Source organism: Carlito syrichta, unplaced genomic scaffold (assembly GCF_000164805.1).
Source record: "Carlito syrichta isolate Samal-C Ts95f unplaced genomic scaffold, Tarsius_syrichta-2.0.1 Scaffold309682, whole genome shotgun sequence".
Lineage (NCBI taxonomy): Eukaryota > Metazoa > Chordata > Mammalia > Primates > Tarsiidae > Carlito > Carlito syrichta.
The window spans coordinates 227,683-239,173 of NW_007253778.1; the positions used below are offsets into that span (position 1 = coordinate 227,683).

Genomic DNA, 11,491 nt, shown 5'->3' on the forward strand with positions numbered 1-11,491 from the left:
GGAAGAGGCCACCGCACTCCAGTCTGGGCGACAGAGTGAGACTCCGACTCAAAAAAAAAAAGAAAAAGAAAAAAAAGTCTCTTCAACAAGTGAGTGCTGAATGCTTCACATCAGCAAAACAATGCTCTCATGCCCTGCTGGTGACAGCTTCATCCTGCAGTATCCACCCAAGATAGTAATTTGGAAATTTGTGTTACAAGTCATAGCCATGTGGATACCATTTGGCTTGGAGATAAAAGGACTTGTTCCCAGAAATATCCCAGGGAGGGTTTAATAAATGTTCGGGTGAATCCTGTTTCTGGCACACATCCCCCTCCATCATGCCTACATTCACCATTAATGATTATTTGCTTCCAGTTTTGTCCTGTCTAGTGGTCCTCTGTGCCTCTTGCTGAGAGCCCAGGCTCTGCTGAATCCCCACTACCCGGGTGTTAAAACTCAAACTTCCACTTAAGCAGTCCTGTCTCCCACCACTTCTCACTGCAGACTCAATTGCCAGAGCTCACCAAGCTGCTTCAGGATGGCTCTTCACTGTTTCCTTGTTCCACCTTCACATTGTTCCCTCTGTCTAGACGATTCCTCTCCCTTTCCTGACACAAAGCAGGTACCCCATGCAGGAATACTGCAAGAGAAGAAAAAGTAAATGCATAAAGATATTCATAGCCACATTTTTTTTGTTGAGTTGGAGTCTCACTCTTGTCGCCCAGGCTATAGTGCAGTGGCACATTTACGGTCACTGCAGTCTCGACCTGCTGGGCTTAGACAATCCTTCTGCCTCAGCCTTCCAAGTAGGTGAAACTACAGGCATGCCCTACCACACCAGGTTTATTTTTTGATTTATTGTAGAGACAAGGTCTCTTTATGTTGCTCAGGCTGGTCTTGAACCCCTGAGCTCAGGCAATCTTTTCACCTTGACTTCCCAAAATGCTGGGATTACAGGCTTGAGACACTGTGCCTGGCCACAGCCACATTTTTAAGATAGCAAAAAAAAAAAAAAAAGGAGTCTCAAGGATAGAGATAAATGGAATATTATGGGACTGTCAAACATGATTATAGAAACTATAAAAATAGGTTTGTCATGATATATTGTAGGTGATCCCAGGTTGATCAGGTGATCACCTTTCTTTTCTAGGTCATTACTCATCATATGCTTAATAATCTAGAGAATTTTTCTGAGGTTTATGTTTAATCTTAGTTTCCAAAATCAGCTACCTCTAACCCATACCAAGATATCCTTTTTAACGCACATCCATGAATTCTCAAATTTCACTGCACTGACTCTGAGCTCACCTCTGCAAGTACTTTCTGTAGTTCAGATGATAGTTTTTTTATATCAGCACTTAGACTCACTCATATCTGTGCCTTATCAGAATTTGTCAGTGAAGCATGGAGATTTATTGGCAACAGGACAGAGCAGGTGGGATAGGAGTCAGATCCATCTAGCCAGATAGAAAGACATGGTCTGCAAAGGGCACACAACTTCAGCCTTTGGTTCAGGAAAACTGGAAGTTCAAGATGAACTATCAGGAATCAGTTATATACTATTAAGATGTCCAGAGATGCCGTTGTGTGTTCATGCACTTAGTTGTATATCCAAGCTAGAATAACTCAAAGTCTACTTGCTTCCAAAGAAAAATAAATCTCCATGGTGGAGATCTTCTGGTCTCTTAGAACTGCTAGGGAGCTGAAATAGGTACGCTTTTCTACCTTTTCATTCAACTAGTATTTGGTAGCTTAGATGTTTCAGAAGGTCTGAGATCCTGTGATATAACATCTTTTCCTAAGTAATTTAAGCCGTTCATGAATACCCCATTAATGTTCTCACCCAAGGTCTTTTCTCCAAAGCAAGCTGAGCAATCCTAATTTCTCTGTTTAATCAAAATTAGCAATTCACTCGTGTCATTTATTCTGGATGTAACGTTAAGTCTTCTCAGCTTTCATTTCAGAGTCTGGAAGTAGAAGAAAGTGGGGACTGCACTTCCGACTATGTGGTAGTGCACAGCGACGTAGAAAGGAAGAAGGAAATAGGTTCGTGTTCTCCAGGAGCCTCAGTTTCTGGTTTGCATTTGGACCCAGTCTTGGGATGTGAATAAAATGGATATGGCTCAATTTTCCTTCATTCCCCTACACCACCTCCATCTCTCCCTATGGTCTCAGCATTCATCTTCTTCTACATTAGGGGCAGGAAGAGAGAAAGAATCAAAGAACCATTGGAACAGAAAGTTAAAAAGGCCCACATGAGCTAGAAGTCAGAAGGGGGAAGTTCCATTGAAACGAGTCCTGTGGGTAGAACTAATTCCCTTAGCAGCATTTCTGGTGGGCATGTGTGAGAGATGAAACAGACTTTGAAATGTTTATGGGTTAATTACATGTTTAAAAGAAATGAGCTGGACACGGTGGCTTACACACTTTGGGAGACCAAGGCAAGAGGATTGCCTAAGCCCACAAGTTCGAGCAACATGATGAGACCTCATCTCTACAATAAATCAAAAAGTTAGTTGGGTGTGGTAGCACATGCCTATAGTTCCAGCTACTTGGAAGGTTGAAATAGAAAAATTTCCCGAACCCAGCAGGTCAAGGCTGCGGTGACTGTGAGCATGCCAGTGCACTCCAGCCTGGCTGACAGAATGAGATTCTGACTCAAAAAAAAAAAAAAAAGGAAAAGTGAACTGCCTTTCTGTTTAAAGATGAATTGTGACATTTATCAGAAAAGCTTATATCTCAAAAATCACCTAAAGGACAATTTCTTTTCTTCTCTCCAATGCCACATCTATTTGTTGGGCCCTGAACAACGTCTTGCCTGGACTGGGCTTCAACCAGCTCGGCTGTGTGGCTATGTTGTCCCCACCCCTGTGCTGAGCCCCTCCAGTGTCATGCTCATCAGTTTCCAATCAGAAAACGGGACCTTCAGTGGCTTTCAGGCTACAGTCTCCTTTGTTCCTGAAGCAGGTAAGAAAATAGAGGTGCCAACTCTTTGGTTCCCAATTCTAATCCTCATAATGTGGTTATAAAGGACAGCCCTACATGTATACAGTTGATTCTTATTATCTTCAGCATATATATCCTACAAAGTTACCACGAACACTGAATAAGAAAATTCTAAAACATCGCTCCTAGAAGATATATAGGATTAGGTTCCTGAGAACCTCTGGTACATTTTCATCAACCTATCAGTACATAACCCCATTTGATGTGTGCTTTTGCTTAAAGACATCTTATTTATTATACATAGTTGATTCATCATTAAGTTCATGGCAAGCAACACTGCAACCCACATCTGAAAGAAACTGACCTAACACATATTTTCTGTGTTGTCACATCACAGCCTCTTGCACTTAGGCACAGAAGATGGCGATCTAGCACTATATTTGAGGCCTTTTTAAACAGTGAGGTCACCAAGGTAAAGCACAAAAATGCAAAATCCATGGCACTAAATAACCATGAAAAGGACACTTGTTTATGGTAAGAAAGCAAAAATAAGAAGGTAAAACATTGCCTTGTTTCACCTCAGCTAAAATGTGTGTCTGACAAATTTTTTCATCACTCTGCCCATGTCTGTGAATCACCATGAAAACAACATGGAGTATTGCTTTGGGGGTTACAAATGAATTTTAGTGAGTAGGCGAATTGACTTATATGGAATCCAAGATGGATGATTGAGTGTAGGTCTGAATCTTGGCCTATCTTTACTAGATGCATGGTCTTTAAAAAGAGTCATCTAAGGTTTTTTTTTTTTTAAGCTCCACAATGGTAGAAGAATGCAAGACTGATAAGAATGTATTGAGGATTAAATCAGATAAGATACAGTTAGCCATAAGCAAGAGTACAATACATAACAGAGGCACAGAAATGTGAAATATTTTCACCAATCCCAGACCCTGAACACTTGAACTACCCAGCCAACTTTCTTCCATGTTCTCACACCCATGATCTCTATGTCCAAACTCTAGAAAGTAAGTTATCTGCTTCCCAAGTTATTCTCATTGAGCATTAAGCAGCTGCTGATGGCAAAGTCGGGTTATAGTTAAAACCTACCTCTCAGTTGAAATACTTAAGGAGTCTAGCTGGTTGAGGTGACCCAGAATTCTAACAGCTTAATACATCATTTTCTTTCCTTTCTTCCTTTTTTTTTTTTTGTTTTTTTTTTGAGTCAGAGTCTCACTCTATCACCCAGGCTGGGGTGCAGTGGCACACTCACAGCAACTACAGCCTTGACCTGCAGGGCTCAAAGGATCCTTCTCCATCAGCCTTCCAAGTAGCTGGAACTACAGGCATGTGCTACCATGTCCAGCTTATTTTTTTATGTATTGTGGAGACGAGGTCTCACCAATTTGCCCAGGCTGGTCTTGAACCCCTGAGCTCAAGCAATCCTCTTGCCTCGGCTTCCCAAAGTGCTAAGACACCGTGCCTGGCCTATAAATCATTTCCTAGCAAATCTCCAGCCCTGGCCTTCTTTTTGAATTGTATCATGCTTACTCCCAGATTTAAACATCTCCATATCAGAGAATGAGTCCATGTATCTGGAGACATGGGATGTGCCAACTGAAGAAGTCAACGCTTCTGGTAAGTAGTTTTGGGAAATGTTACCAAGTGATACACACAGAGTATATTTTCCAGGGTTCAACCAGAGAAGTAGGTGTTATGGATTGAATTGTCTTCTCCAAAAGTGTACTGAAGTTCTAACCTCCAGTATCCCAGAGGTGACCTTATATGGAGACAGGGTTTTTATAAAGGTAATTAAGTTAAAATGAGATTATTAGACCTGACCCTAATCCAACATGACTAGTGTCTTTGTAAAAAGGAAAAACGTGGATGCAGAGAGACACACAGACAGGGAAAACGCCATGCAACCATTAAAGCAGAGATCGGGGTGATACATCTTCTACCAGCCAAGGAACACCAGCTACTACCAGCAAACCACTGGAAGCCCAAGAAGAGACATAGAACAGATTCTTCATCACAGCCTTCACACAGAAGCAACCCTGCCAACACCTTGATCTTGGACTTCTAGCCTCCAAAACTGTAAGACAATAAATTTTTGTCATTCTAAACCATCCAATTTGTAGTACTTTGTTATGGCAGTCCTGGTAAATTAATACTCCAGAACTGGCTTGCACGATGGTGGGGTCTGGCTAAGCAAGTAAATTCATAGGGCAGGAAGTCAGAAAGGGAAAAAAAATCATAGGAACACTGAAATTTCACGGACTTGAGCTAAAGTTGTTCTTCATAGGCAGAATTCTTCTCTATTTGGGAGAAGCCTCAGTCTTGCTTTTATGACCTTCCAACTAACCAAGTCAGGCTCTCCCAAATTATTTCAGATGATCTTTCTTACCTAAAGTCAACTGATTAGGAACTTTGCATCTGTAAAATTCCTTCACAGCAGCACCTAGATCAGGGTTTGATTTTTAACTGTGGACTGTAGCCTAACCAAGGTGACACATCAAAAAAGCCATCACACAGAGCTGTATGGAATGTGGTCATTGTCCTTCTCGTTCAAAGCAACACTGAAATTTCCAGTCCCCAGAATCAAAATTCCCATTTCAATGGCTCATTTAGTGGGAATGACTGTATTTTGTGCCAAACCGTGGTCTGGCTCACAAGACCCCTCCACTAAAAAATAGTAAGCATGCCACGATGTTTTAATGCCAATGAGCATTGAGAAGTGCCGGACTTTCCTTTTTCGTTTCTCCACGACATCCATTGGCATATGTGCAACATCCTGTTCCATATGGACAATATCATGGTGAGGCAGAGTACAAGGGTGGGGAAGGTTTTTTAGTTTGCCGTTTTGATAGTTTTTCAAGGGAAACAAAAAACCACCTCATTTTTATTTTTACAAATTTTCGGACACTTAGAACACAGAATAGTAGAGAGTGTAGAGAATGTATATTCCTTTTAATGAGAAGTGATGAAAGCACTCTGAGTCTTTCTGTTCAGACTTCCCTGGCAATGACTTCATGATATATATATGCCCCAGGTGAAAAATATCCTCGTAACGCGTGGCTGCAGTGGTTTCCTTCTCTTGGCCACCATGGGGTACATTCAGCAAATCCATTTTTATCAACCTAAACCAAGCACAATATTTTCCAAGAAGTCTAATAACAATAAGACATATTCATCATTTTATCCTCAGCACCTACTTAAATGCCCAGAATACAGTAGGTGCCAAAAAAAAATTTGGTCAACAAAATTATATAATCAACAAATCATTTCTAAAGTAAAACTTCAGGAAGAGATACTTTCCTGATTTTTTTCTCACTGAACTCATACCCATTGAGGATCTTTTTAAAAATATAAATGCATAAAAACTTCAGAAGAACAAGAAAAAGAGTTTACATGTTCCCTATTTTATTTTTTTTATTTACTAATGTTTGGGTCAGGATCTCACTCTGTCACCCAGGCTGCAGTGCAGTGGCACAATCCTGGCTTGCCAAAACCTCCAACTCCTGGGTTCAAGTGATCTCCTGTGTCAGCCTCTCAAGTAGCTGGATTACAGGTGTGTAGCAACATGCCTGACTAAATTTACTGTTATTATTATTATTATTATTATTATCAGAGATGAGGTCTTGTTGTGTTGCCCAGGCTGGTCTTGAACTCCTGGGCTCAAATAATCCTCCCACCTCGGCTTCCCAAAGTGCTGGGATTACAAGGTGTGAGCCACCATGCCTGACCGTACATGCACCCTATTTTAAATATCACACCTTACTTAACTCATTCAGTAAGCAATTTCATCCCTCATTTTTTTATTTTGAGATTTTGTAAATCTACAGAAAAGGTGAAAGAATATTACAACAAATAACTATACAAATATTCTCCCCCAAAATACTAGTGTATTTATTATGTGTTTAAACTTCAGTCACCTTCAAAGTACTCTTTGTTTGATGCAATACATCTATCAAGATGCTTTTCCCAGTGCTCAAAACAGTTTTTGGATTCATCAGTTTTGAGGCCTTTTAGTGCTTCTGCCATTTTATGTGTCACCTCTTCCACATCAGCAAGATGTTTCTCTTTTTTGTTTCCGGGGAAACAAAAAAGTCACTATGGGTGAGATCGGATGAATAGGGCAAGTGGGGCATGGGTGTGATGCTGTTTTTGGTCAAAAACTGCTGAACTCCCAGCATGGCATGGTCTGGTACATTGTCACAGTGGAAGAACTGGTCACCTGTTTGCACAAATTGGGATACACAACAAAGCTAGCTGGTACATGATGTCATTGGGTTTCTAGAACACTTACCTAGCTGGGGAAGCCTGCCCTCCAAAAAGTAATTCCAGATTTTTTTTCAGTCCCCCATCATATATCCCTCCTGTACATTCAATTGTTGACATCCCACCATACTGGCTTAGGAAACATTTAGTGTCTTCTCTGTATGAATCTCTATACCGGAGCCCAGGGCAGAGGGGTACAAAGATGAACAAATATAGTACCTATCTTCAAGAAACTTTTATTATAATAATAAAAATTGAAATTATACAAATAAAGGGCAAAATGGTGAGACTGCGATGAGTTGTGATTTAATATCTCTAGAGAACAAAAAAAATCATATTCTATGATTTCTATTTAAATAAAATTAAAATCAGTCGAAACTAACATATGGTGTTAGAAGTCAGGGTAGCAGTTATCCTTTAAGGAAATATTGACTGGAAGGGTTCATGGTGCTTCTTCTGGAATTCTGCTAGTTATTCTGTTTTTTGATGTGGATTCTAGTTATATTTTTTGAAAATTCATTGGGCTATGTAATTATTACTCATGTAATCATCTGTATTTATGTTATATTTGAATAAAATTCACAAAAAGAGAAAAAAGTATTCAGAAAACCATAAAACAAGAAAGAATTGACATGACCTCTGGATGAAATGATCAGGAAACTGGCATTTAGAATTGGTCCCACAAGGGTAAGTAGGATCTCAACATTATTCTGTATACTATGGGGCGCCCATGGATGGTTTCATTCTGGAGGATGATGTGCTTGATATCCACTTTAGGTGGATAATTTGGGAGTGTGAAGAGGATAACCAAAGATTAACTACAGGGAAAATAGAACAGGTGAGCCATGAAAAGGACCCAAACCCTCCATATTACCTTGTAATAGAATACCTTCTGCTGGGTGTGGTGGTTAACTCCTATAATCCCAGCACTTTGGGAAGCTGAGGTGAGAGGATTGTCTGAGCCCACGGGTTCCAGACCAGCCCAGGTAACTTGGTGAAACCTCATCTCTACATCAAATTAAAAAAATTAGCCAGGCATGGTGGCACATGCCTGTAGTTCCAGCTACTTGGAAGGCTGAGGTGGAAGGATCGCCTAAGCCCAGCAGGTTGACGCTAGAGTGGCCATGAGCGTGCCACTGCACTCCAGCCTGGGTAATGGAGTGAGACTCCAACTCAAAAAAAAAAAAAGAATACCTTCCATTGGGGTAGAAAAGGGATGTGACATATGTTGTGGTATTAGATCTAAAGTGTTGGGAGACTAGATAGTTGGAGCAAAAAAGAGAGAAGCTAAAAGTGAGTTTGATATTTCACTCCTGGGTGAGACATCCACTTTCAGTCATGTATAAATTTTTTATCTCTCTAGAGTACATCAAGCATTTCTCATCATTCCCAGAGTCTATCAGAGTGCCCTGGGAGACAAGGAGGCCATAGCCAGTTCTTGGCCATGCCGGGTCAGCCTGCAGATTGCCACTGAGCATCTCTGTGGAGAGACCATCATCCTGGAGATCTGGGTAGTCAGCACTGTTCATTGCTTCACCAGTAACAGTACTTCTGGGAATTAATTGTGGTGGGGGCTGATGGTCTAGGTTGAATGATTTTTTTTTTTTTTTTTGAGTCAGAGTCTCACTCTTTTGCCCAGGCTGGAGTGAAGTGGCACACTCATGGCCACTGCAGCCTCGACCTACTGAGCTAAAGTGATCCTTCCACCTCAGCCTTCCAAGTAGCTGGAACTACAAGCCCAGCTAATTTTTGATTTATTGTAAAGACAAGATCTCACCAAGTTGCCCAGGCTGGTCTCAGGCAATCCACTCACCTTGGCCTCCCCAAGTCCTGGGATTACAGACTGAGCCACCAAGCCCAGCCTAATTTTTTGATTTATTATAGAGACGAGATCTCACCAAGTTGCCCAGACTGGTCTCGAACTTGTGGGTTCAAGCAATCCTCTCACCTTGACCTCCCAGATACTGGGATTATAGGCGTGAATCACTGCAAGCTGCCGGTTGGTTTCTTCTTTTTTTTGATTCAGAGTCTCACTCTGTCACCCAGGCTGGAGTGCAGTAGTTAAATCACAGCTCATCACAGTCTCAACCTCCTGGGCTCAGGCAATCCTTTCACCCCAGCCTCCTGAGTTGCTGAACTACAGGTGTGTGCCACCATGCCTGGCTAATGTTTTGATTTTTTGTAGAACAAAGGTCTCACTATATTTCCCAGGCTGGTCTTAAATTCCCAGTCTCAAGCAATCCTCCCACACAACTTCACAAAGTGCTGGGACTCCAGGCATGGGCCACTACCCCCAGCCTCTTCCTAGGATTTTTAAAGTCGGAAATTAATATTGAATTTTGTGAAAATACTTTCCAGCATCTATTGAAATGATTAAATAATTTTTCTCCTTTGACATATTAATATGTTTAATGCATACTAAATAGATTTTCTAACATTCCTACACTCTGAAATGAATACCAGTTGGAGAGAATACAGTCATCTTTCAATGTACTGCTGGGTTCTGTTTACTAACATGTCACTTAGATTTCTCCATCAACATTCATATTGAAATTCGCTCAAGTATGGTCTGGAGATCAAAGATGTTTTTACAGTGTCTGTGAGGTCAAAACTATCTTTACAGTAATGCTAAGGCATTATTCTCCCTTTTCATTCTCAGTCTATTAAGAGTGTACAGTAGAGTTTTCCAGAGTCTACATAATATCTGATATCGCAACAGATTGAATGTAAAAAGGAGATAAGAAATTCCATCTGTCTTCTATTTAGCCAAACATTAAAAAGTTTTACAAAGCCAGATGCGGTGGCTCAAGCCTGTAATCCCAGCATTTTGGGAAGCCAAGGCGAGAAGATTTTGAGTTCAGGGGTTCGAAACCAGCCTGGGAAACTTGGTGAGACCTTGTCTCTACAATAAATAAAAACATTAGCCAGGTGCGGTGGCACACACCTGTAGTTCCAGCTACTTGGAAAGTTGAGGTGGAAGGATCCCCTGAGTCCAGCAGTTCAAGGCTGTGGTGGTCGTGAGCGTGCCTGGGTGACAGAGTGAGACTTCAATTCAAAAATAAAAAAATTTTTAAAAAGAGTGTACAGCGGAGTTTTCCAGAGGCTACATAATATCTGATACCTCAACAGATTGAATGTAAAAAGGAGATAGGAATGACCAGGTGTGGTGGCTCAAGCCTGTAATTCCAGCACTTTGGAAGGCCGAGGCGAGAGGATTACCTGAGCCCAGGGGTTTGAGACCAACTTGAGCAACTTGGTGAGACCTCATCTCTACAATATATCAAAAAATTAGCCGGATGTGGTAGTGCACGCCTGTAGTTCCAGCTACTTGGAAGGCTGAAGTGGAAGCTTCACCTGAGCCCAGCAGGTCAACACTGTGGTGGCCATGAGTGTGCCCCTGCACTCCAGCCTAGGTGACAGTGTTGGGAGCCAACATCTATAGCTACATGGCTGAGGCCTGTAAGGGCCCATCTGGAGGATCGCCTCTAACATAGGATATCAGTTATACCTATAATATTGGCGTGTGATTAGTGACCAGTGTGTATACATGGCAGTAAAACTTATAAGTAAATATCAATATGCCTGATGGAAAGTGCATAGCAGAATTATTTTTCTCTGTCTTTCTAAGTTTTACTTCTTTCTAGATATTTTTTAACTTCTATTTCCTGGTAGACTGGTTAGTTAGCCTTGTTCCCAAAGGCAGTTTCTCCTAGGATTAAGATTAGAAACTAAATTATCATAATAGTTTTATTGCCCTGCCCCTAGCCAGGCAGGACGTTTTTCTAGTTTCGTTACATGCCGAAACTCCGTTTGCTTCAGCCCGAGGTCATTGTCATGGTAACCGTGCAGCCCATTATCCAAGAGTGTGACAGCTACTATTTGATTTTTAGAATAGACTTGTTTGGATAAAACATACAGTTAAAATGATACAATTTCCATCAAAAAGATTTAAACAGTAATAAGCATTCATAGAAAACTTTTAAGTTTTGTTTAAGCTTTTAAGTTTCCTTTTCTCAGATTATGACTTTAGTTCCTATTCCTGTAGGCCAATTTTAAGATCCTTTGATTAGTATACCGAAATTTTCCCAACGGTGCTGTTTTTGCTTCTAATATGACAATAGGAAATTTTACACATAGCCAAGTATTAATATACTAGGAAAAAAGATTTAAGTTTTGGGTTAAAGCCGTCGTTTTATTAGAATAGAATGAGAATTATGGTGTTAGGATTTTAAAAATCATACGTTAATGATAATTTATAAGATTTAATGATAAGGTATTAGCTTAA

The 11,491-nt window shown here is 40.7% G+C and overlaps 1 protein-coding gene across 1 annotated transcript in view; it reads left to right on the forward strand.

The window, feature by feature from the left end:
• Nucleotides 1–11,491, forward strand: part of OVCH2 (ovochymase 2) — a 70,823-nt gene that overhangs the window by 16,573 nt on the left and 42,759 nt on the right. The window contains exons 13-15 of the mRNA XM_008067529.2: nt 1,935–2,028; nt 2,821–2,949; nt 4,474–4,563. Of these exons, the coding sequence (XP_008065720.2) occupies nt 1,935–2,028; nt 2,821–2,949; nt 4,474–4,563 (313 nt within the window). The remainder of the gene's footprint in view (nt 1–1,934; nt 2,029–2,820; nt 2,950–4,473; nt 4,564–11,491) is intronic.